The sequence below is a fragment of the Centroberyx affinis genome, unplaced genomic scaffold, assembly GCF_046629955.1.
Source record: "Centroberyx affinis isolate AG114_WGS23_722 - 3 ecotype Tasmania unplaced genomic scaffold, CSIRO-AGI_Caff_v1 ptg002815l_1, whole genome shotgun sequence".
Lineage (NCBI taxonomy): Eukaryota > Metazoa > Chordata > Actinopteri > Beryciformes > Berycidae > Centroberyx > Centroberyx affinis.
The window spans coordinates 56,352-83,165 of NW_027280959.1; the positions used below are offsets into that span (position 1 = coordinate 56,352).

The following is a 26,814-nucleotide window of genomic DNA, read 5'->3' on the forward strand; positions in this document are numbered from 1 at the left end:
CGAGAAAGCAGTCTTAGAATCACTGATAACTAATTTATTGTGAATATTACGTTTGATATTATTTTCCCATTTACATTTTCGGCGATAAAAAAAAAAAGAGAACACTACATTACCCATAATTCCTTCCGAGCAAACAAACCCAGGTCAAAGTGCGAGTAAGTCAGAACTGTCAATTTGCTTTTTCGGGTACTATTAAAACGATTTTGCTTATGATATTTACATTGATGTTTATGTTGTAAATATATGCGCTTTATATGTCAATAAAGCTGGCTTTGAGTCGTCGGATTTTGAGCCTTTTATTTTTGGGATTTGTTTGTTTTGCTACGCTAGTCACTACTTCCGCAATAATACAACAGACATCAGCGTCACAGTACAGTTTTGTGAGTTTCAGGTTTAAGTGTCTCATTCAGATTAATCAAACAAAGGTAAAGGTATAGCAGCAGATACCGCAGTGACATAAGACTGTTGAAGTAACATCATCTGTTGACCCACAGACTGACCATGGCTTCAGATGGGTCAGCAGTGCCTTTAGATTCACCAGAAGACCAGAGAGAGGGGAACCAGAGGTCCAGCGGTCTGACAGACACACCCAGTCCAGAGACAGAGGTCCCAGCTGGGGATAACAATGGCAAAGACACCTCAGGTAAAACCCCTTCACAGTTTTACACTAACCTGCTGTCTATGAAATGCATCTTCAAAGGCTGTTGACTTCTTAAGAGAGATTATATAAATGCGTCCATATAATGAGGCACACAGTGTAGAGAATGTGGCATATAGACAGTACTTCAGCATATTGAGATCAGATAAAAAAATTATTTAAAATACTTTTCAAAGTTTGTTTTAGTGACGCGGAAGTGCCAGGTGGGTGGGGTTTGCCTTTTCACTCAGTTCTGTTTTTGGGTCATTCACAGAACAGATATCTGGTAGCTTTCAGACAAAGTTATCTGATTGTATTAATTCGGCCTGGTGCTATATATCAATCCATGTGACAAACTCCACCCATCTGGCCCTTTTAAGGAGGGCAAAAAAAGAAAAAGTAGAGATCAGTGGAATGGGTCAACGTTTTCTCAGCAATGAACCCAGATTGTGTAATGACATTCCTAAGTCTGTGGCAGATTTCTTTGTTACTGTGACTAATTTGTCTTCTGGGAAGGTGTTTCTGTTATCAGGAGTCCTGTGGTTCATATTCTGCTGTCTGTCGCCCCTGTTATGAAAGGAGGAATTTCATGAGTGAGCTGCGGCCACTGTTTAGCAAGCCATCGTTTTCACATGTCAAGCGGCTCCCAGTGTAAATGTTTCAGGAGACCGATATTAGCCAGGAAGTGAGTCAAGACGACTAAGTGTTGACTCTGACCTCCAGGTGCTGTATCAGGAGTAGATTCCTGTCTGTAACTTTCTATGCGTCTACTCCCTCTAGTTTAATTTGGTTTAAAGCCAGATACAATTTCCGAGAAGTAAATAGAATAAAGATACGTAGACTTGAACTATGTAAGGGCTAGGCTTTGCGTAATTATTTCTACCCAATTATTTCTACCCTCTCGTACTGAGATCTCATGTCTCTGGCACCAGTTGAAAGGCCGTTGAGAGGCCGGTCATCTGAGCCTCATGTAGCCTTGTACCTGCGTCTGCTCTGGACTGTCAGTGCCAGTCAGTGCCATCTTGGTGGGGAAGGATGATTTGACAGTTGATAATTAAAGGATTAGGACCGTGAGTCACATTCAGTTCTCCTATCTGGAAATAGCGTTACAGCGTGTGCTGATATGTGATTGAGTGTGCAGGCAACTGCATAGTAACTGTTTGGCTGACATTTGAATACCATAAGGTCAGTGAGTCATCTCCACCTGTTACATGAGTGGAACTTTCTGTAAGTGTATTGCACAGTGAATAGACAGTGTATAAATAGTATTATACACATCTTTGTTACTCCACCAATCCCCTTTTTGGGATTAATATAATAATAATATTTATGATTTGAAGTGTAACATCAGGCTTCTGCCACATAAGGAACACAAGGAATCCACTAAAGGTTTTTTCACATCCCCCGCCTCTAGCTCTAGAGTAAAAGCATTTACCACCTATCTACGATTTGGACTGTGAGTATAATTGAGCGTTATCCTCTTGGCGTTCTTGGTGTAAACATATCTCCGGGAGCAGAGACATCACTGGCATAGTACCTGATGTAGTAGACACCTCTCACTCATGAAGACTCGCAAGACTCCGGGAAAAGGAAAAAGAAACAGGGAGAGCATATTTTTATTTGCCCAGCAAGCTAGCTCAGTCAACATAGGCTACTTGTAGGCTAAGAAGAATCTAGGGCCTTTCCAATGTTGGTGAAAACTTACCTGTAGACTAGTGGGACATCTTAGTCTTTGTAGCGCTTTCCTTTATACCTGTTTCTCTTGTCTTCTCTTCAGCTCTTCTGCCTGTCTCTCTCTCAGTCTGGCTTCCAGGTTCAGCAGCTCCACTCTCCATGTATCTCATGGTCCTCAGCTCAGTCTGGATGGGGTCAGGCTGTAGGGTCTTGCTATTTGGAGGCCATCATGATCTTGTGGAATGATGTTATTCTGCGTGACTCCTGCCCTCTGTAGCTAGCACCAGGCCCCAGATCGGAGCAGAATTACAGCGTAGGCATCCTAAAATGAATGTGTTTTTAGGCTCAGATCAATCACTAAACATATTAAACCCAAATTTGATATATGAACTTAATCAACATTTGGGAGTTTTGGCACCTGTAGAGTGACCATGTTGGCCTGCACTGAGATGGGCACGAAATCCTTTATGGTTTTGGCCCCTACTACTTGGAACATGTTGAAAAATGATCTAAAAATGAAGACTCTCATCCCAGTGAGCGAATTTAAGGCCTTTGTGAGAGATATGGTAACAAAGTCAATTGGACTCTGTTTTTGCTTTTCATAGGTTGTTTCCTCACTGTCCCTTATCTCTATGACTGTCTCTCTGCTGGGTCAGATGTGTTATGTGTTTTAAATCATTGTTTTATTGTTTTTATAATGTTTAATTGCTTCTAATACTACTCCTTATTTGCTGCTATCTTGGCCAGGTCTCCCTCGCAAAAGAGATTCTGAAACTCAAGTGGACTTCCTGGTTAAATAAAGGTTAAATATAATAAAATGTAAACATTTGTAAGTCGATGGACATGTTTATAACTGGGAGCTACAGAAAGGCTAGGCTGTCAAGGTCATAGTGGCCTACTTTGGCAAAAATATAGTTTAAATTAGTATTTTACCATGGCTGTGTTATTTTGTTGAGGTACTTTAGATGTAGAATCCATATTGATTGGCTGCTCACTTACATTAAAGGCCTGCCCGTCCTTCCTTAACTCTAACTCTCTCCCTCTCTATTCTTCCTGTCCCTCTCTCATTGACAGAGTCAGCAGAACAGGAGGAGGAGGGAGTCGGTGTGTGCCAGTTTTTCCTGATGGGAAAGTGCCGTTTTGGCCACAGATGTCGTCTGTCTCACAGGTCTGTTCCCCTCAGCCTGATCAGTATCCTCACCAGCGGGATAGCGGGAGACATTTGATTACTTAATTAAATTCTAAACATGTACTTTTTTTTTTAACAACTAAGACATTACACGTAGCACAGCTGCCAGCATCAAGCAGATGGCAGTCAGAATGTTAAGTCCCTCCCCTGATTGCAAGGCTCCACCTGGTGACAGAGAAATCTTCAGTCTTTCTTGCACAATGAGGAATATCTTGTCTATATTTTTAACTGATGCTCACATGGCAGAGCAGACTGAGGTTCATACAGTCTAGCCAGTGCTAATCATGCAGTGCTGCAAAGAAGAAACAGATCCGATACCCCACATAGACATGAATGGTTCAAATGGAATTGGAAATATCTTTTTAATTGTCTCATGTCTCCCCTCTGTATTCTGCCCTGTTTCATCTCCTTTTTATCTCCTGTCTTAGCAACCCATCATTAGATGACCCAGGTGCTGTGTTTCCTGACCAAGATGACAGGAAGGATGAAGAAACGGTGGAAAAACACAAGAAGAAGAAAGGCAAAGTGAACAAAGCAACAAAACCAAAAGACACTGAGGGAAAAGGTAAAACTCTACATTCAACTTGTTTCCCAGTCATCTGATGATGATAACATACTCCTAAGAGGCTAGTGAAAACTCTTGTTGTTTCTCTCACTCCCTTTCTCTCTTTCTTGATCTCTTTCTATCCCTCTCTATATCTTTCTCTCCCCCCAGAGTTGAACAAAAAGCCTCGCATGCGCACAGCGGACGATGTCATCTCTAGGATCCTGTGGGATCCGTCAGTGGAGGCGTCAGAATTCGTAGTGGGGTACGTGGACCGCTTCCTCGGGGTGCTGGAGCGCCCCTTCTCTGAGTTCAACTGGGACACCAACCCATGCGACTGTGACTACACTACAGAGCTGGCCCTGCCCAGACACAGGATCCAGTACTTCATCTACAGAGGGCACCGCATCTGGGACCGCAACGGCAGGACTGACAGGGTGTTTGGCTCTACTGGTCAATCTCTGGCTCCCCCCTTTGGAGGGGAAGAGGAAGTAGAGGGTGAGAGAGGACTTATTGCTGCCACCCCACCTTATATACACACACATATACTTGCATACACACAAGTTTAGAACAAAAGCCTGCACACACTACAGAATTTGCCCTGACATTTGCATGTGTTTTTACAGAAATAAGCACAGGAGACGCAGAGCAACAAGAGACATTAACTTTAAAACAAGACCCCTTTCAAACGACAGAAGACCAGCTACCTGCTGTCAGTGGGCAGGTAGAGAGCAAAACAGAGGAGTGTTCCCATACTGAGAGCACACATCTGGAGGAAGAGAGGGAGAATGAGATGAATATTCACATTCCTGAGTCAACACAACTGGCTCTGAAGCGTTCAGGAAGCAATCCTCAGGGAAAACAGGAAGCACAAGGAGGATCTAAGCCAGTCCTGGAGGAAGATGCAAATGGGTGTGATCATTTAATATCTTTGAAGTCTGACTGAAACTCGTTGAGCACTTCTGTCTAGACCATGCGCATGTGTTACTAATGCATTTTAAGCATTTTTTTTAAACAATCTGAAAGTATTTTTCTTTTATCTGCCTATTCTATGCTCAGTTTGATAGGAATTGTTAACTTAAGACATGACCTTTGACATTTAGAATATCCACGTAGAGAAGGGTGACTTGGTTTTAAGTACGAAGGCTGAAACTTGGTGAGCAACTTTACAAAATAGTGGCCTGCCTCTTGAATAATTTTAATCTCCTCTTTTGATTTTAGACTCTGTACCTCCACAGACCAAATCTCCTTATCCCAAGGAGAGGGAGAGACAGGGGAAGCGGAGGGTCAGGAAGAGGCTTTGGATGAATGGAAGGAAAGTTGGGAAGGCAACAACGAAGCTGAGGTGGGTGCAGCCCTGAAATCACCCTGAAATCATTTTTTTCTAATATCCTTGTTCAGCTATAACTGTTTAAGTTCAGCATAGTGATGCTCTTTATGCACCTCTATTATACACAGAGTTATCTTGTAGCACTTCGCATTTCCCAGGGACCATCAGCGCCTCTGAAGAAGAGAGAAGAGAAGCCTGGTGGTCGGCCCCCTAAACGACAACCCACCCACTTCATCACCTTCAGGGCCAACACTCCCGCCATCCTCTCCTGTTTCCAGCAGCTGCAGGAGGAGCTCATCTCCCTCCTCCCCTCCTCTGCCCCTCACATGATGCCCTCCTCCAGCCTCCATGTCACTCTGTGCCTCCTGATGCTGCATGGCCCGGCTGAGGTGGCCGCCGCCGGGGAGATCCTCCGACGCTTCGCCCATGTGGATCGCAACCCCCCAGTGGCTGTGACCTTCCCCCTGAAGCTGAAACACTTCAATGGGAGGGTGCTGTACGTGAGTCCGCAGCCGCAGCTCCACCTGCAGCAGCTCAACAGCGGCCTACAGGAGGCCTACAGGAAGGAGGGCTGGCTCCACAGGCACTCCTTCAACCCACGTTACCACCTCACACTGGCCAAGGTAGACAGCAACGAGGCAGACAGGCCTTTTGGGGGGGTGGGGTTCTTGAAGCTGGGTAAGGGTTTAAATTTTGGCCGCTTGCCGGTAAACACCTTACACCTGTGTGCTATGGGTACGTTCAAGAAAGATGGTTTTTATGAGATCGTGTGTACAGTAACTCTTCGGTGATAGATGGGTGTTAATCTGTCATTGCTGTCATTGTGCAGTTTCACATGCATATACATGTATACATGTATGACTGGGTGCAATATTTCTGAGCTAGATTTGCACTGGCCATGTTGCCTGGTTTACCAAACTTCATGTCTTTGCCTTTTCTGGGGACATTTGATCGAGCATTAAGATGCACTATTCAAGATAATCAGCCATATGAGATATCACTATACGTACAGTTAACGCACTTTTTGTAGTAGTCATTAATGATTTATAAGGGAATAGATTATATTTTCTTAACAGCCATAATTTAATATAAGAATTTGTATTCTACAGTTCATAATTCCATGATTTATATCATCTGTTTTATATGAATATTGTATGGATTGTGTACCACAAGAAGGATGAATTTGTATGCTTTTACAATGAATTATGACCACTAGATTGTCAAGGACATTAAATATTGAATTGGTTATTTTAAATCCCGTGAGTGGTGATATTTCATCAGCAGTGTGATGGATGACCTGGATGTGGTTCTGTTGCTGTGCTGTGGTCTAACATACAGAGAGACATGGAGGCTGGGTAAACGCTCTCCGAGTAACTCTTGCATACATAATATAATTTTCTGTCTCTTTCCCCCCTTTTCCTCCCAGATACACACACACACACACACACACACACGCACTATACATATATGAGTCAGTGAGTATGGTCTCTGGCTCTCCAGTGTTTGCTCCCTTGCTCGCATTATCTCCCTGCCTCCCCTCCCCCACTCCCTTTCAGTGACACAGAAAAACTAACGCCGCCCCCTCCCTCTTGCTCTCTCGCTTCTGCCCCCCCTTCCTCCAATGGCAGACAAACACCACACTCTTTTACTCCTTCTTGCTGTGTTTTATCAGTGTATCTCCCAATTCTCATTCCTCAGTCAAATCCCCCATGAGAACATCTCCGTCAACACTCTTTTCTCCACTTCTCCCGTATCGTTTGCACGTTTTACCCTGATTGTTATTGAATCAGGGTTGATGCCATTCTGCAGCCTTCACTGGAAACTGGTTTTGCCTACAAATCCATTGCATGTCGCTTTCCCCCCTCTCTATTCATTGTTCACTCCATCTCTCCCCCCCCCCTCTCCCTCTCTCTTTCTCTCAACCTCTCACTGAGAACCCTGATTTTTTTTTCTACTCACAGTGTTTTATGTTGCTTTCTCCCTGCATCCCCTCCCCATATCCATCTATGTGTGCTTATTCGCCTCTCTTACTCTAATTTTATGTGCATCCCTACCTCACGCTGGCTCTCTGCACATCGCAGCCAAACAGCGCTATCTTAGGCAGGAGCTCACTCTTTTGCCTCCAATATGTGAGTGGATTTTTTAATCTCTGTTTCACTATTCCTGAGCACAATTGACTAGCAATTATGCATTTTTAATCTTGGTCTCAATAATCTGGTTAGGGCTCAGTCTGGTAGTCTGAGAGGGATTGGTCAGGTTGATGGGAGTGTGTGTGGCTGTTGATGGGGGTCGGCATTAGAAGTGTGTCTCTGGTATCTCGCTATGAAGTGAGTGAGGGGATAGACCCGTTAATCCCTGTTAACGGATTAATTATCTTTGGGCAATATCGTGTCGTTGCCTTGTTGTGAAGTCGCCTGGGCGTTCAGCTACGAAGGGCTACAATGCAACGATAAAGAGTCCCTTAGGGGTGTCTCCTCAATCTTAATCCCTCTCTCTCTCGCTCTCGCTCTCTCTCTCTCTCTCTCTCTCTCGCTCTCTGTCTCTCTCACTCACTTGCTCTCACTGAGAGCTCCTCTCTCATCCATCAACACAAGCACATCTCCACTGTGACCAGACAACCATACAATTATTGGCTATTTAATATTTCAAATTCCACAAGAATTATTGGCTTATTTTTTTTTCTTCCTTTTTTTTTCATTTTGACATATTTTTTGGCATGTCTCCAAGCCAATTTTTCAGGATGATTTTTTTGCAAGAGCATCAAGCGTTGACGGCTGGCAGTATACCTCTTTGAGTGGGTAAATATTTCACGGAACCCAGAGAAGAGAAGGAGAAGAGACAGAAAGAGAGAAACCTCCAGCACAACAGTCAGAGGTAAGAGACTGATCTCTTTCTGTCAATGCTTGATTATGGCTTAATTGTCTTTGTGGTCATAAAGATGAATAATCAGTCAAGTGAAATCGATTCATCATGCACATTTAAACCATTACAATGTATTACCAATTTGGATCCATGCTTATCTTTTCATGCTTAATGGATGTTCATGAAGTATTTCCCATTGACCTCTTAGAATTAGAGAATTGTTACTTTGGCACTGTTATGGTTTCAATGCATCTATTGATTTTCCACCCAATTAAAACAGAAAATAGAGATGCGAGATGTTTAATTTGCCTCAGTTATTACATTTTGTTTAAATGTCTCTGGACTATTTGCTTAATGTGTAAGATAATTTAACATTTTGCTCTGTATAGGTTTGCCAATTAGGTCAGTAGTGTGGAAGCATTTTGTCACCATCAACTTGTCATGTTTGACTCTTGCACACATCAAAGCACCGATTTGCACTGGCTTACCTACGGTAGGCTGCACTCACTTTGAGGGTAGATTGTTGGAACTGAATATTAATTTTGCAGATGAATGCAAACAAAAAATACAATTTTGAATTTTATTTGAAATTTGAGAAATCTTGCTTTTTTTTGTTTTGTTCCTATGGCTCTAGAAAGCAGACAGGTGCTTATATATTAAAGGCAACTTCATACACTTATGGGTGTTAATGTCTCATAGCTGCTGTGGTGTGCCACTGGGCTATAATGCTGTCTCATAAATTGCAGTCATTAAGGGTGTTGTTAAGTGGATGTTGGATGATTATTTAGGCCTTAATGTGAAACATAACATTTTATGAGAGGCAAATTGGAAATGTGCATCATTTCAGCTGCAGAAGGACTACATTATTCTTATCCTTCGATTCACAGAATTGAATTGTCACAGCACAATGTAAATATAGATAAAAATGCAGCTGAATTCCCTGTGCTAAAGAGGATTTTATACCCAGCTGAAGGAGATGGTTCCCGTCTTCAGCCTTTTCTCATTAGCTGCCTTACAAAATGGCCTCGTTCTGTACATTCAGACATTATGGAGTCTCATACCCTGCAATTGATTCCATTCCCAAGGCTGTCTGAGCTCTGTGCAGACAGAACAATGAGGGAGAATCCTCCAATCCAAAATTATTCTCCTCTTTGTCTCTGTCTCAGAGGCCATGGTTGGGTGAGAGGCAGTGGTCTGTGCTCCATCTCTCTCTGCTTGTCTCTCCCTCTCTCTTCTCCCTCCATTGAGTGGGCTCAAAATCACATTTATTTGCCTTCAGTTATGCAATGGTAACCGGCATGATAACAAGCTGGCAGGAGACATCACGTCAACTTGAGTCTTCCTCTCTGTGACAACTGCTGAGTAACTGCTGCTCCGGGACCGAAGCCCCCCATTCCCACCCTCATCCCATTAGGTTGCCTCAATAACTTTCTGGGTTGCAGTACAGTCCTACCTACATTTTGACATGATGTGTATTGATCTGTCACTGGTGTGGTTTCCCTCAGCCATTCATCTTCATTGAATTAATTTTGTTCTCTTCATCTGCAACGAGTGACATCCCAGGAATGACTTGTAGGATAGATGCTGCTAGTCAAGCTGCTGATCCAGGCTTTTATTTTGATATTTTTAATTGTTTGATCATGGGTTTCATATGGTGCGTGCTGCTAAAATGAGCTATAATGCACGTCAACTATTATTTCTCACACTCAAAATCATTATTATTATTTTTGTTACATTATTGTCATCCATCAAAGGAACTGCTTTTTTATTTTACATTGGTGGTGGTGCTCACAGGTAGAGCAATTCAGCTTTGATTATGTGATTATTCTCACTTTGGCCAAACTCAAAAAGCTCTTACCCTCTCCAGAGTCTGATAAATGTACCTCATAGTCTTGCCTAAATCAAATTCCTATAATACATCTAATTTAATAACTGCCTCTGTCTTGCTGAACCCAGTGTAAATGATCATAAGGGAACGCATAAAATGTTTATTGGATTGATATATGACTGTGGTATGTGAACATAGCGGCACCGGACTACAGTACACAGTCTGTTGACACTGTTGGTGTGTGGTTGATGGATGCATGGCTCACAGCGTGTAAACCATTATGTTCACCACAATTTTAATAAGGGAAATGGAGTGCTGGCATTGATTTGATTTGTGACAGTTGGGCTGCTGGAACCATTAAGGTGAACAGGCTTATTGTAATGGGCTTAGAGCGGAGCGGGCCTGTCTGGCCTGTGGGCGAGCTGTTAACTTGTTCTGGGCCATAACCGCCCCAAATCTGAATGGGAAATTGTCTCTGCATTGACTGCGACTATCTGCTGAATCAAAACTTTTATCATGTACGTTATTATACGCAATTATATGCGGTGGGTTGTGAGCATCGGTGTACTGAATCAATAGGGATAGTAGTAAGCCTCACAAATGTAGAATGCTGTGTTGATTGAATGCTGTATTGAATAAATAACAGCTGCATTCAAAGACCGTAAAACCCAAGACAGGCCTTCAGTGCAAAATCTATCTGACATTATTGAACCCTTTCAGACTCAAATGCAGAATTGTGTCCATCGGTATCGTCGGCATTGAGCTGTGCTGTATAACCCGTTCTATCTAAGCTTCAGTACTGTTGTTGTGAATGGTCCTCTCTGTGCTCCCCTCCCTTAAGCTGTCTTGAAACACTCCTGTCTTAAACAGTAAAGCTCTGATATTCTCTTAATCTACACACCCAGTGTCGTGGGCCTACAATGCTCCATCTCCCCCTCTGTTCCCCTTCTGCTCTTTCATTGTAATGAGGATTCCAGTGTGTGTTTGGGCTAACCGGATTTGCCCTTTGTATTTACCCTACTTTCTCCCTCTTGGCTGGCTTTAGTAAGAGATGCTGAGCGCTAAACAGCGTTTGATGATGGAGCGGAGCTATCAAGGCCGCCAAATGCATCCTTCCTTCTATCCCTTCTTGGTACCCAATCTAAACCCTGTTCTTCTCCTGCATATACTCTGCTGCGAAGACTATTTCAAAGCCCCCATACATCCCTTATATAATCCATACTGTTCCTATAGTATACTCCCCTATTTAAAAGGATAGGTTATGAGAGAGGTTTGTGATTAGTAGCCAAGCTTGGTCATAGATAGTAATGTAATCTCCCTATATGGCAGGCTGTTTTATGCTGTTGCAACACAAATCTCCACACATTAATGTCTTTATGGAGCGAGGATAGGGACAGGTAAAGGTTATAACATTAATATTAATGCAGGTGAAAAGATGACTTTATCTATTCATTGCTTTATGTGATCTTTATTTGAGCCTCTGGGCTTCTTGTTGGTTGATGTTGCCCTCAGGCACAGATCTAAGATCAGTGAAGCCCAGGTCCTCACCTTAAGTATTGCAGGTAAAGCACAATACTGAACAACACTCCTCAGCCTCCTCTCTGAGCGAGGCGTGTGCGCTGATTTACGCTCCTTAGAGCTCATTTCAAGTAAGCATGGCTGACATTTCAACCTTTACTCTGCGCAGGTGGTCACTGGTCATAAATTGTCGGCGCTGTGCCTGGATGGAGGTGGGGCTCAGTGGCTGGCAGAGAGCAGGCAGTGACCTCTCTGTCCTCTCAGCTCTGCCATGGGCTGGGGAAGACCTTCGCTGTTGCTTCCCTCTTTCCTTGACTCTTTCCTTACTTCACATCCTACCGGCTGGTTGCTCTGACTCCTCTCTCCTGCCTCCCACAGGGTGGAGGAGGGGACGATTGGCAGTAAAGAATGGCTGCCATGACAACGGTGCCCAGCTACACCCCTTCGCTGTGGGTGAGAGTGTGTCACGCCCTCCCCCGGCTGGACCTCACCATGCAGATGAGGGACAACATCTTCGTCCCCGACAGCTGGGAGTACCAGCAGGTAACGGACACCTGTCACTACCAGCCACACAGTGAAACCACATGTTGTTCCCTGTGTATTCAGTGTCAGTCTGAGGCCTCACATTACGTAATAATTACAGATAAATTGCTCCATTCATAGTAATAACTGTACATTGTATTATAGTAATGATTCTGTAATTCATTAGGTAATTGTGAGTTATGGGCAATTTGCTCCACATTGAATTGCATTATAAATCTCTGAATGTTAACAATCATCTGTGGAGTTATCATGATGGCGTCAGTAGACCTTTTAAAAGATTTAATCAGGCCGGTTTATTGACCTAATTATTGGCAGGAAGATGGGCCTAGATTCCTCTAAGGACCGCTGACATGTTTCTGAACCCATCTCTAATGTTGCACCGCCAGTCTGTCAATCCAGAAATCTATTTTTTCACCTAATAATGCCTTTTTTAACCACAGTTCAGATGCTTTAATGTCAATCTGAACTGTACTTAATCGTGACATTACGCCACTCCTTCTGGTCATGCAAATTGGAGATATTTCATGCAATCTGGTTTCTCTGAGTGTATCAGATTAAGCATATAGGTGTGAGTCCAATAGCAGACTGCCACCTTGGTAATGTCTGCATGGTACAGAGTCGTGCAGTTTTTGTTGCAAAATGCTGGGTTTCATCCTCTTCCAACAGGCTTATACAAACGCTCCAGCTACCCGTGTCTCACAGTGCGTGTTTGTGACTTTTCTGTGGTACAGAGAAGGGGACGCAAATTATCCTCCAGAAGAGAAAGACAAAAGAGATTGAAAGTGCTCCGAGAGAGAATGAGAGAGGGAATGAGTAATGCGAGGAGGTTGCCGAACAGAAGACTGGGCAGAGAGAGAGAAAGAGAAAGAGAGAGAGAGAGAGGGAGAGAGAGAAAAGGGAAAGCGAATGGGAGTGAGAGAAAGAGAGAGTGGCAGTGAATGTATTTAAGTAGGTCACAGATTATTAATAGAGATTCAGTGGCGTGGATAGAAAGAAAGAGAGAGGGGGGGAGGGGGGAAGAGAGAGGGAGAGAGAGAGAGAGAGAGGGGGGAGAGAGAGAGAGAGAGCAAGCAGGCAAGGGAGAATGTGGGGAAAGAGGGATGGGTGGGGTGGAGCGGTGCGGAGAGAGGCTGTAGAGAACAGAGAGCGAGAGAGTGAGAGAGAGAGAGAGATAGAGATAAGGTGGAGGAATGGGGAGTGACAGACGGGCAGATGGATAAGAGATAATACTGTAGATATGTGTTGTACCGAAATGCATTTCAGTAATGTTGATTTTATGACATGGACCCTGATCAAATGGGGGTCTGATATGGCTTAGTGACATTAATATTCACTACACCATGCCTAGTATTTAGACAGTGCAGAGATTGATGGGTTAAAGCCATAGAAATGATAAGTATAGATGATCAGCAGTCGAGAGTGATCTTATTAATTGTGTTAAATGCAGTACTAACTCGTTCCTTTTCCAGGACGAGTTAGTGTGTGTATTTATCTGTGTGTGTGTGTGTGTGTGTGTGTGTGTGTGTGTGTGTAGTGGGCGCATGCAGTGTATCTGTGATTTTTGCTGCTTGCCTTTGAAGCACACAATTTATATTCTCACACATTTCTAATCATCATCTCCTGCTGCTAATGGGGGTGGGACAATATGACAGGCTATGGAATTTAACAGGATTAGTTGGTATTTTACCCTCTCATACTGCTCTTCTCCACATGTAAAAATGGAATTAAAGTGCCGTTTTTCAGATTCACTGACTCATTCACCGACTGACTCCTCTCCTCTCTTCCCGTTCTCTCAGACCCTGCTGGTTTTGTCCAGTTTGTCCGCCATCGCTCTCGTTCTCTCCCTCCTGGTGGTCCTCTCCTTCCTCATACACTACTGCTGCTGTCACCGTGGCGACCGGAGTGAGGGATCCGAGGAAGAGGAGGAGGACGAAGACGGCAGCACGGGTCACGGATATGGCGGGAGGAAGGGGCGGGGCATCTGCTGTGTCACATGGGTGGCGGTGGCGGCTGTCACACTGTGCTGGTGAGAAGGCAGATTCATCATGAACCATAGTGTTCTTTATTGTATGGCAACATCAGTAGCCTTTAGATGGATCAACAGCAACACTATGATTCACAAGGCGTCACCCTCCATCATCATGCGGCTTTTAGTGTTTCACACAGTCACCAATGGCATAGGAGGGGGACAGTGCTATGAAAATATGACTGACACTCAAATGACTGCTAATGGATGATGTTATGTTATTGGTTACTGACCACAGGCCCATGACAGTAGTGGATGTGTGTGTGTGTGTTTATTTATGTGTGGATTTCGGTGGTTCCCCATCAATGTGTGTGGCGATGATCTCAGCTCACCCACCTACAGCAGTCATTTACCCACCAGTGTTCCCCCCTTGATCTGGTGACCATGCAGTCATCAAGTCAGTACATTGTCCTCACTGTACATTATACAGGAATGCTACTTGACATCTGTCCAAGACACTCTCATATCACAGCAGAGCGGAACCGCGGGTCGCTGGAGTGAAGCTCAGCTGCCCATCAGACCTTTTAAGTGGGAAGCTATCTGTCAAATTGTGTGGTGTAATAGCACAATTTAATGCTTCAGCGCCGCTGCTTATTATATTCCAGTCCACTCCCACCATAGGCTTGTGGTTTTATATGCAATACCGGCTGACACCATATTGCTTTATTACAGAACATAATGTACTGGAGGTCTGATTTCAGCTGTCATGATGATGTCATCATATGCAGACGTTAGGTTGATGTGGCTCGTGTCTCCCCCTTATGGCTTGCAGTGTAGTCACCTCCTTCTCCGTTGCTTGTGACCTCTCTGTCCGGGGTTGGATGAAAAAATAATGCCGCAGTTTACCTCTTGGAAATATTTCATGTGACACCCTTTCCCCCGGATAGTACTAGCATTGTGTATGTCATTTGAAATGCAGCTGCATTAGACAGCGTACGCATTTGGCAGCTTGCAATGCAAAGCACAGGCTTGCATGCACGCACACACACACACACACACACACACACACACACACACACACACGCACACACACACACACACACACACACACACACATACCTCCTTTTCCCCCTGCTTTCTAATCTGGGTCACATACTTTGTGGGAGATTGGGTCATACCATTCCTCTCGGGTTTGAGGGGATTTGATGAACATCTGGCCCGAGCCTTAATCTGAATATTTGAATAACAGAAAGATGTGTAAATATGTCGCTATGTTTAACATTTCTAATATTTTGCCTGCTGAAGCCTAACAGTCTAGGGCTACAGACTCGGCTTTTTTTCATCATCTGCTTATTCCTTCCCCTGCGCTTGGCTGTTGGTACGTTCATCTAGAGCACACATATCACATCCTCGCCAGTTCTATCTTGTTGTGTCAAATTCATTTAAAATGTACATACACACTGAATTAAACATTACTTTTATGCCTCCCATGTCTCTTCTTCTCCCTCTCTCTATCTCTCTCACACACTCACCCTCCCACCCTGTTTTCATGTTTCTCCCTTTTTTCTTTTTCTTTTTTTTTGCAGTGTTGCCATAGGCGTTGGTTTCTACGGCAACAGTGAGGCTAATGATGGGATGTATCAGTTGACCTCGTCTCTTCTCACAGCCAATTATACGCTAGCTTCCATCGATCTGCTGGTGAGTGCTGCTCTACGCAAGTAAAATGCCAGGCACATGCAGAATATCTAACCTAGTTGACATTGTGTGTGTGTTTGTGTGTGTGTGTGAGAGAGAGAGTGTACATGCATACATGTTTACATGTGGTTTGTTGAGAGAGGAAGAGAGAGAAAAAAAGTGTGATATAAACTTCTGTCAGGTGCGATATCGATCTCCCTGTGAACTGCTGTGGTCAGATAGTGGTTTCTGTGTCACACTGCTGAATGTCCTCTTTCCACTGCTCTCTCTGGAAGATAGAGGGATGGAGAAATTATATACAGTATATATATATATATATGTAAATACCTAGGAAGCACAGGTGGATGGATCTGAGGTACAGTTCATATCCACTCATCAACAAAGAAACTAACATTCAATTTTTTTTTATTCAAGTGTGCTATCCCTCTTCAACCTCTCCCTCTTCAAGCACTCCATTAGCTCTATAGTAGGTACAGTGGAAAGAGACAGAATAATAAGCAAACAGATATTTGACAGCATAGTATGAGCTAGGATTTTGAACCCGTATTACAGTCCTGATTATCAGCTATGTGCATTAGCAGGCCGAGGCACCAAGATGCCCAGCATCCTCAGTTCTCCATCTGCATAACACAACCACTCTTAAGTCAACATGATTTTATGAGCATCATCATCTCTAGCTTGTGGTTTTCCGTCCCACTTAACCCTCCTTGTGCTCTTCCTTCCTCCCCAGATTTCAGACACAATTACTGGGCTGCAGCTGTCTATCTCTGGCCCGCTGACCACAATGGAGGAGCTGTTTACTGGCAGTAAGCCCTTCTTGGTGTCGACGCGGAACTGCCGGAGGTTATCTGAGAACGTGATCAACCTCCTCTCCTCTCTCTCCCTGGCTCGCTCCAGTGCCGACGGAGGGCTGGGGAACGACAGCAGCAGCGGGTCGCCCATTGCGGCCCTCACCCCGGTTCCCCCCTCTGTGGCTCCTACTATGGTGCCTGCCGGGATCATGCCCAACCCCTTCTCACCCGGCTGGGCTGCCAACACTCTGATGGTCAATGAGGACTACAGGTGAGGCAGCGGGCTGGAGCGGCCACCTGGCTTTGAGACTCGACTGTCAAACGGTGCACAGCATCGACCTGCATTCAGATACACAGTGGATAGGATATATCAAAGCCTTTCAGTCTAAAAGAGATGGGCAAGAAGACATGATCAGTGATCCTAGATCAGCAATATTATTAGAACTTGAATAATCTTATTACACTTCTCAGCAGTTTTGTTTTTGGGAGCAGCAGAAGCCAAAATGTTCTAAGTTCTTCTTTTACTGTTCTTACAGTTTTCATTGCTTTTATTTACTGTTGTTTTATTACCACTGTATCATCTTGTTTGATTTTTTTGCTGGTCTCTAAAGCAGTTTGTAAACTGTTTTTAGAAAAGTGCTCTATAATATAAAGTTGTTATTATTAGAAGTGGGCTTATGACCAGAAGGCCATAGGCTTGAATCTCAGATCAGCTGGGAAAATCTGTATGGGGAAAGTGACAACTTTCACTGGCCATCGAGGTTCCCTTGCAAAAAGCATTTGACTCCCAGTTGCTTCTGTGGAAGAACAGTAGAAGACTGTGGTTGTGCTCAGTAGCTCCTAAGTTTAGTTAGTAAGGTTTAACTAGGTTTTGTGAAGCAGGGCAGTGCTGAATAAGAGCATGCTCATTCAAAGGTTAAAAAATAGCTAATTAAGTTCCACTAGAAGCGATATGACTTTGTTTATAATAGTGTTTAATGTAATGACATATGTTGCATGCATAGTTTACATGGTGTATGTGTCTGTTGTAGGTGGCTGTCATACGTGTTGTTGCTACTGCTGGACCTCATAGTGTGTCTGTTCATCCTGCTGGGACTGGCCAAGCAAGCCCGCTGGCTCCTCATCTTGTAAGTACACACACACACACAAGCTGTGTTGTGCCTTTAGATATAGTCCAAACAACACTGGATGGAACATCAGGGTGTCCTCTTGGCTGAAGTGTGTGTGCTGTTCCCCCCCAGGATGACGGTGCTGGCCTGGCTGGCCCTGTTCCTAAGCTGGGGCTCCCTGGGCCTGGAGACTGCCACTGTAGTGGTGAGTAGGTCCAATACAACTGCTATAAAGACAGGGGCCAGGGCTGGCAGAGGGATGTGGGGTTGGAGGGGGAAGGGAAGGGGGAGTTATATGGGAGTGAATGGGACTATCATTGGAGTGATTGGCAGGCTATTGCTGAGGGAAGAGAGCTTTAGGGGGCTGACCCTCGATGGCAGGCCAAAGGGATGTCAGGAATCCCTTGCTGAGAAGAGCCCAGCTCTAGAACAGACCATTCTGTGTGTGTGTGTGTGTGTGTGTGTGTGTATGAGTGTGTTTCTGTGCCCATTGTGCTAAACTGTGAAAAGACCTGCCTCCTAGGGAACACTGCAGTCATGGCAGAGGACCAAAAAGGCAGGAAAATGGGGCAGAGATTAAAGATTCAATGTGCGTGTGCATGAGTGCATTTGTGAGCAAAGTGTGTTTGTGCATTAAAGTGCATGTTTGCATGTAAGTGTGTTTGCCAGTGCGTGGGCGTTTGGCTTTGAGAAGTAAAGATGGAAGATGAACAGAAGTGCTTTCAACAAGAGTGAGGTAGGGAGACGGAGAGAGGACGAGTCGGAGCAAGAGAGCATCTCAGGCTCTCTTTAATGGAGAGAGAGGGGGAGAAAGTGAGTGAAAGAGAGAGATGGAGAGAGAGAGAGAGAGAGAGAGAGAGAGAGGATAAACCATCCGCTTGTTCAGTGCAAGGCTTGAAGCTGTTGCTGCACCTCTGCTCCTAGAAGCTTTAGAGATGGGCACAGAAAAAGGGAGGAGGGTAAGTTTGAGAGTGAAAGTGTAACCCAGTAAAAGTGAAACTAACATGCCGATGTATGAAAGCTGGACAATGTTCAGCTGAAAGTCCAGCTGAGCTTTTAACACCAAAACACCACAATAACACTAGTGTGCTGTGTCCCTGCAGTGACATTTGTCGGAAAAACAAAGAACATAGAGAACTTTTTTATGCTGCTGACAGAGGATTGTCCATTTTCAGCTTGGCGTGTGAAGTTTGGCTGGGGACAGGCACTGGACGGGTCATGCTGTCTGAAGGGGAGACTGTTTTGGCTGGAGCTGGTGGGGGGTGACAGGGGGTAGAGGGGTGGGGGGGGCAAAAGGGTGGCTGTTTTTCTGCACTTCTGCCTGGTTTAAGTGTCCCAGTGTCATGTGGAGCTGGTGGGAGATGTCCCAGGGCCTGTGGCTCCTCACAGAGCAGCTCTGTCCCGGGCCGCTGACAGGGAAACAAAGGGCCAGCTGTGGGCCTGCCCGCTTTCTGCTGTCCTGGGCCGTCCCTTTTCCCCTCAGTCCCAGCCTGTCTGTGTGGCTCTCACTCCCTCTTCTGGTGGGGCGATCTCATGCTGAGTGTGTTTGTGTGCATCTGTGTGTAACTCTCTCTATGTTGTGTACATTCTCTGAGTGTATATAGTAGGTCAGAAGGCAGGGCAGAGAGATGAAAGACAGTGTTTGGTAGAGTGGGGAAAGAGAGGAATTGAGGAGGGAGAAGAAAGAGATGTGGTGATGGAAAGACAGCTGGATGTCAGATTACAGAGTAGGTCTATCCAGGACAGCATGTGATTCAGCCAGCAGCAGATCAATATCAGCCTCTATACTGCGAGCTGCAGTCAGATATCTGAGGAGGTAAGTATGTCAGTCGGTCAGTGTGTCTCCACTAACTTTTCCCTTGTGATCACTTTCTCCTGCCCTCCCCCTTTCGCCCCCCACTCCCCTGCCCCGCTGGTTTTTTCTTTGGCCATCTTTTTTCCTCCGTACTTTCCACTCTCCTTCTCACTCTTCCTGCTTTGCCAGGCTCTCAGTGACTTCTGCTCAGATCCAAACACGTTTGTCCTCAACTCCACCCACTTCAACTCTGGGACCAGCTCAGGTACAGTAGCAGTTTATCCCTGTCTGAGCGACAACCTCTGAAAGTACTAGTGGCTGTTGTTTGCTGTTACTCCTATGCGGTTCATTTACCCCCAACTCTGCCTATGTCAGCAGAGCCAAATATAATGACAAAGTTAAATGTTCCCACACCTTTGCTATTGTGCACTGATCTGTTGTGCACTGGTTTTCTGTTGGCCATTCAGATGTGTTGGATTATTACCTGACCTGCAGCAGGCGCATGAACAGTCCGTTCCAGCAGGTAATATGTCCTCTGTCAGTCACGTGTCTTGCTTACATTACATATTACATTGGAAACTCTTATCCAAAGTGATTTTAAATGAGTGAGAAGGTAGCAATTCAGTGTCTGACTTTGACAGGACACAGGTGTTGATGGAAACATTGGCTGCTATGGGCATCAAACCTTCCAGCTACAGGGTGGTTGGCCACCCTGCTGCCTTGTGTTCATTAATGAAGATTATAAGAATGATTATGCTGTCTATTTTAAGGCTTGCTTTATGCAACCCTTTAAAGAGTGAATCAGTACTAAATCCCATTTTTTGAGCTGTAAACATGGTTACATGGCTTCTATATAGTGAATAGCATTAATCCTGCACTTAATTTCTACATTTTTTGAATTAAGTCCTGCATCTGCTTCTAGGGGCAGAGATTTGTTGTTGCACTGCTCTCTATGGGCTGAAACTTTCAACTGTGTTACACTTTTGGCCGCGTCTCAGTAAGTGATGTCAAGGCAGTGTCAAAATGGGGCGATAACAGAAAATTGTTATCGCCCCAAGTAGAGATGGGTGCTGGAAACAGTGTGTTACGCTCTTTAAAACCATTAGCACGCTAGATAAATAGGTATACTCTGAGTATATTAGAGCAATAATCCTAAATATAAACTTCAATCCCACTGACCTGTTGTTTCAGCTGCTGACCCAGTCACAGAGGGCGCTGTCCAACATTCACACACACCTCTCCAGTCTGGACAGAAACGCTCTCCCACAGTTTCCCAAAGCTGAGGTATGTTAGAATGTGTAACAGTGCAGCGCAAGACACAAAATGGCTACCGGATGCAGTGTGTCCTTCTGATCATTTTCTCACATACAGTACTTTTTGTCAATGTAGAAATCACTCAGGGAGGTTCAGCAGATACTCAATTCCACAGAGGGCAACTTTCATCAGCTGGTGGCGCTGCTGAACTGCCGAGGTCTGAATAAGGTAAGTCTAGGCTCAGAGTAACTCATGTAGATTCATATATTGGACTAAGAAAACCGTCATAAGATCTGTGCTGAGGACCAATAACAACTTACTGCCAGGCTCCTGTCTCTAGTTTATTTAGTTTCACAGATCTATGTCTTTCTCATTTTCTTTCCCTTCCTTCCAGGACTATATCGACTCCCTGAAAGGCCTGTGCTATGATGGGATGGAGGGATTGCTCTACCTCTCCCTTTACTCTTTCCTCTCTGCTCTGGCCTTCACCGCTATCCTCTGCTCTCTGCCCGGAGCCTGGAGGAGCTTCCCCAGGTGAGAGAAAGAGTGTGTGCGTGTGCGTGTGTGCGTGTGCATGTGCGTGTGTGTGTGTGTGTGTTTGTGTGTGTGTGTGTGTGTGTGTGTGTGTGTTTGTGTGTGTGAGTCAGTACCAGTACAATAATTCTCATAAAACCTTTATGCGGAAGTGTGTGTGTGTTTAGTGTGTAAGTGAAAGTCCTGCAAAATGTAGCCATGTAATTCCTGTTATTTTTTGTTGTCATCAATTGTTTTTATTATTTTCTAATATAAAATAGGGATCAGCAGGACATTTCCATTTTCACGTACACAGCTACATTGGTACTGACCTTTCACCCTCCCACACTACACACTATATATTGCTTGCCTCAAACATTGAGAAGAAAAAAACAAAAGAAAGCAATATCAAAAGCACAAATCAGTGAGACAAGACTAAAGAAAATTAAGAATAAGGAAGTCATGAGAGGTAGCAAGGGAGTAGATTTACCAACAGCAGTGGAAAGTGTTTCAGAGGACAGTGTTTGCATAAGTCCATCACCTTTGGACATTTCCACATCATATGTAAAACTGTTCCCAGCTTTGCATAAGAGCAAAATGTACAATCAGGAGACTGAAGTATTTTCATTTTCAAAAGTCACCAAGGAGGAGGACAGAATTTGTGTTAATCTATTTTAATGAATGGTTTAGTGATCCAGATTTCTTCATGAAAGAATACCATTTGAACTATTAATTAAAACTACTACTATAAAGGGAGATAGATTTTGTTTCCACAAGTTATTTAGGGAAAGGGATAACTATATATGTTCTAAAATGTATTTATAAAGATCACTACTATTTTCCACCTTGCTTGAGGTATTGTTCCCCCCATGGTATTCCATATGAGTAGAAAAAGAAAGAGGAGCTGGGCAGACTGATCTTGGTTTGATGATCTTGAAAATTGAGAAGTCCATCTTGTCCCACAATGTCCTGAAGGATGTACATTCCCCTGCTACTCCATTCATGAAGAACAATGGGGCGATCATCCACAAGCAGATCATGATTACGAAATGTGGGAGTTTCTGCATGCCACTAATGCTGAATATTTGCTGCTTGGCATACAGACCACAAGACACAAAGTGTATTGTAGACGACGGGCCCAAACTTAATCATGGAATATTTCAAAAGAACATTGGCATACGCAATGTCTTGCAGCCTAAAAGGTTTTACCATCTTTTCAACTTTAACACATAAATGACCAGTGACAAACCACTGAACCCTCTGATGGCTTTGATCCCTGCAAGATAGATAGTTTGATTTGTGGTTACTTCTACAGCCAGATAAATGTAATTTAATTCCTCTTATTTTTGTGCAGGTAGAGTTTAGCACTCATGTCTTACATAGCAGTGGCACAGGGTTGTTGAGTCAGCTGAGAGTGGATGTGTGTGTGTGTGTGTGTGTGTGTGTGTCCTGTAGATCATAAGCCTGATTTAATCGGTAACCATTTGTAGGTTAGTACATCATTCTTTTCATCATCTGAACTGAGCTTCTGTATGATTGCTCTCCCTAGATTTTGGCACAAAGGATTGTTACATCACATCCTGTGTATTGGTAAATGTGTTTTCTGGGAATGTCAGTATTCAATTAATAGTGAACTGTGAACATATAACAACAGTACAACTAATTGCAGTTGTGTGAAGCCATTCATATCATGTCAGCTGTATGTCAAGAAAAGGTAAAGGGGGATAAATAGGGGGAGTATACTGAATGTGTAACTATAATAAACAGCTGTGAAGTAAACAAGGCATGAGCGGAATACAGGATACACATGGTACCCATCATTCCTCTGCTCACACATTTTTTCCTCTCTCTCTCTCTCATGGACGGTGACAGTGATTCAGAGGAGTATGAAGATTCGGACAGCGAGAGTGAGGACCCCTTCACCTCCCATCAGGCACGTAGACAGACGTCCACGGGGTCTCAGCGAGGGGCCATGCCCCCCTTCTATAATTACCCGGGGGCCGGCTGGACACCCCCCTTTTCTAGCGCGCCGCCCCTCCCGTGAGTAACACAGACACACAGACACACAGACAGACAGACAGAAGATGCAGAAGGAGGAGGAGGAGGTTGCCCTTAGACACTGTTTTAGCATCAAACTTGTATTTCTATTTCTCAGCTTATTGCTGTTGGAAGATAATTAGCTGATCCTAGATCTGTACCTAAGGGCAACTTCTGTACAGATACGCCCCAGATCAGGGATTTTACCTAGATCCAGTATGCAGTATGCCAACACACAGTATGCAATACACAGAGAGACTGACCAGTGACATGAACGATCATGCAAAGTACAAAGCAGAACACATATTTCCCCTCACAACACACATTTATATTAGCATTAATATGATTAGTATTGATAATATAAGAGATTAGGTAGCTGGAGTACAGTACAGTCAGCTAGGTTTACATACTTTTGCCCCTATATAGACATGTAGGAATAGTCCAAAACCACAAAGCTGTCAGGTTAAGCACATGCAATGCAGACAGACACACAGACAGGTCAATGTGGACTACAGTGTAGGCAGAGAAACAGACACAACTCCAGAGGTCTGTCTGTCTGTGTGTCTGTCTATTCGTCTGTCAAGCGTTTCAAGACAGACGGTGTAGGCCGCTCGATCATTTCACAGATCTTGGTTGTGTCTCAAATGGCGTCCTATTTCCTACACAGTAGTAGACTACTGCTGTATGGGGGGAGGGCATCATTGACGAGGCTGCGCTCGTAAAAACATCCGGCGATGTGAGGCTCAGGTTGACATAGGTAACCCCCCCCCCCCACCGCCCCCATCATTCTCATCTACCATCCACACTGTGGCGTCCATAGTCTCATGTGATCAAATCTCTCAAATTATTTCTCTCTATCTGTCCTCTCTTTATTCGTTATCATGCCTTCTGAATCCTTTTTGTTGTTTCTCCCTCTTTCTCACTTTGTCTTTATCACTTCTGGTTTCTCTTTTTACATTTCTTTACCTCTTTTCCCTTTCTCTCTCGCTGAACTTTCGAAGTTTAGTTAGTACTCTGAGAATATGTACTCTCTACCTAATCTCATAACACAGAACACTACCTATTCTAACACCAGTTGATCATCCTGACTGCTCCCGTATCCAATATTAACACAAGGATACTGACTAAAGCTAATTGGCAAGGTCCACAAATTAAACCAACACTAAAAATACAGTCCACTCCTCTCAAGTGGAATGGCTTGGAATTGCTTTAAAAGCTTTCTGGGGTTTAGTATGCAGATAACCAGATTAATTAGGAAAGAAGCATTACAGCTAAAATGGGACTGGTAAGCTGCAGTCCCAAGTTATAAATGCATGTAAATGTAATGTAATGTGCATGTAAAAGTGCATCAATAAGGAGTGGACTGTACGCCGGGCCACAGTGCTCACAGCACTACCCAGCAGCCTAGCTTCAAGCCCAGTAACACTAATGCCACTAGTTATACTGAGCTCTGTATTTTTCCACACCATATTTCTAATCACTCTTCCTCCCTTTTTCCTCTTACCTCTCCTTGGCTCCCATCACCCTCCGGCCCCTTCCCTCTGTCCTTCTCAATGTGTCTCACCCCTTTTTCCCTTTCTTGTTCATCCTCCATTCCTCCTCTCCCTCTTTCTGTCCTTGTCTCTTTCTATCTCTATACAGGACTCCAAACGTTTCCTCCAATGGCAACCCTGGCTATGAGAGCCTACCCTTGACTGACAGGCAGTCCCCACCCCCCTCTGTGAGTTCCTCTGTTCTTGTGACATCATCATAATCTGTGCCATTTATCATTACTGTTAGCGTACGCTCGCTCTTTGATCAATAACAAACGGACCGACGCGGTGGTGAGCCTTCAACCTCGCAAGACCCTGTGGGCTGGCCTTTTTTTTTGCTTACAAACTGACAAAAATAATGAAATGTAATTAACATGTTTCTACTGTTGGCATGTAAGTCTGTAACTAACACGAGCTGAAGAGCTGTCCTTGTGTTTATCATCACTACCTGCCCATTTCCAAGAACATAAAAGAATTATGCACCTTGACCAAAAAAAATATGTATAAAACATTCGGAAGCACATTCAGGATTTTAAGAACTGCATCTCAGTCTTCCCAATGGATTGGAAAGAGTTTTGAGGATGGAGGGACCCTCTCTTCCATCCTCAAATGCATTGGTTGGTGATTTGATGTGAAAGGCTTCTTAAAATTCAGAACCTTCACTTTGCCATTTGAAACATTATAAATTCTGCATAATTCATTCATGAGCGGTGGTCAGACAGTGAGCAGAACATGCGCCGTCTACTATTCTTGACGAGTTGATCTTCATAACATGGGTGAATAATTGCATCTTCTTGTCTTCTTTTTTTGCTCTTTTCTCTCAATACACCTTTGGATCTTCCTCCACACCTCCTCTGTTGAATCACATCATGTTTTCTGGACGTACAGTACTCTCCCAGCATGCTGACTGGTTACGGGGGTAGTCAATCACACCCCAACCCTGCCCATTCAAGGAACCTGTATTCACGTTGATTATTTTTTGTTAGAAAATGTATAGAAAAAAATGTTTAATTTTCATATGAATGGACACTTTACTGAAATGAAAAAGAACTAATCTAAATAAACTGAATGCTAGATGTGAATTAAAGGTGTGTGACGTCAGTACCATTGAGTATTATGATTAGAAGCACTTAAAAGAAACAGGACTAAATGGACTGTTGAAATAACTCACAGTGAGCTATAAATGCTGGATGGGTAGTGAGGTTATGCAAAGGTATGAAACGAGTTCACTGGGTTAAAGTACTCATTTCTGTTCCCTAGTCTGTCCAAAGTCTGTGTGAACTGTGAACAGTTGTGAGGCAAGCCAGAATGGTATTGACGTTACTACGTTGTAGTTTTATATTCTTAAATGTATCAGTACCACCATTTTATTTTCAAGTTTTTATATAAATATTGTTGTAGAAAAGCACTGGCACGTAGCAACAAGACACATTTTTTTCTGTGAATGGTTATGCAGTTCCCTCACTTGGTATAACTTTTTTTTTTTTTACTTTTTATAGGTGGCAATTCTGTATTTTCCTTGTATTACATTCTGGTATTCTGTATATTTCACTGTCTATAATATCTGAATAATCATGAACCTTTGCTCTTAAAAAATACCTGAGGGCTATCAAGACCCTATTTTAAAGACTGAATGGAGAACTACAGCTGCCAGTCAGTCTCGAGAGTGGAGAACTACAAATCCCATGCAATGACAGCAGGTACATAGCAATATGAATCTTGCTACTGGTGCTGCAGTAGCCCTACCGTAACTAGCAATAATAACTATGTATAGCATTGGGTTTCTGAGATCTCTACAAGATGTTTTGTGTATATATGGTATGGTATGTTGGAGATTTCATTGAATCCCCCTTCCTTGCCAACTGACCTTGTTAACCCTTGAATTGAGTTTGTATGGTATTATCAATGCTCCTTTTGAATGGCATCCTTTTACACTCAAGAGTCTAATATAAATAAAAATAACTTCAATAACCTTACGCTCAGCTGGTCTTCATCAT

The 26,814-nt window shown here is 43.8% G+C and overlaps 2 protein-coding genes across 4 annotated transcripts; both read left to right on the forward strand.

The window, feature by feature from the left end:
• Positions 1-148: 148 nt before the first annotated feature.
• Positions 149-6,597, forward strand: leng9 (leukocyte receptor cluster (LRC) member 9). Of its 3 annotated transcripts, none has more exons than XM_071536022.1 (8): positions 149-155; positions 495-643; positions 3,386-3,479; positions 3,929-4,065; positions 4,216-4,542; positions 4,671-4,956; positions 5,266-5,389; positions 5,503-6,597. In XM_071536022.1, exons 2-8 carry the CDS (start codon positions 502-504, stop codon positions 6,163-6,165), a joined length of 1,773 nt encoding a protein of 590 aa, XP_071392123.1. In that variant the 5' UTR covers positions 149-155; positions 495-501; the 3' UTR covers positions 6,166-6,597. The 3 variants fall into 3 exon arrangements, with proteins under 3 accessions (XP_071392123.1, XP_071392122.1, XP_071392124.1); XM_071536021.1 differs by lacking the exon at positions 149-155 and adding an exon at positions 198-380; XM_071536023.1 differs by lacking the exon at positions 149-155 and having other exon boundaries at positions 387-643; positions 5,533-6,597.
• Positions 6,598-8,209: 1,612 nt separating this feature from the next.
• On the forward strand, positions 8,210-26,755 carry ttyh1 (tweety family member 1). The gene is made up of 15 exons (XM_071536025.1): positions 8,210-8,248; positions 11,961-12,125; positions 13,922-14,151; positions 15,678-15,789; positions 16,517-16,848; positions 17,609-17,704; positions 17,819-17,891; positions 19,671-19,746; positions 19,949-20,004; positions 20,673-20,765; positions 20,871-20,963; positions 21,130-21,269; positions 23,121-23,288; positions 24,927-25,005; positions 25,706-26,755. Exons 2-15 carry the CDS (start codon positions 11,991-11,993, stop codon positions 25,787-25,789), a joined length of 1,767 nt encoding a protein of 588 aa, XP_071392126.1. The 5' UTR covers positions 8,210-8,248; positions 11,961-11,990; the 3' UTR covers positions 25,790-26,755.
• Positions 26,756-26,814: the final 59 nt, after the last annotated feature.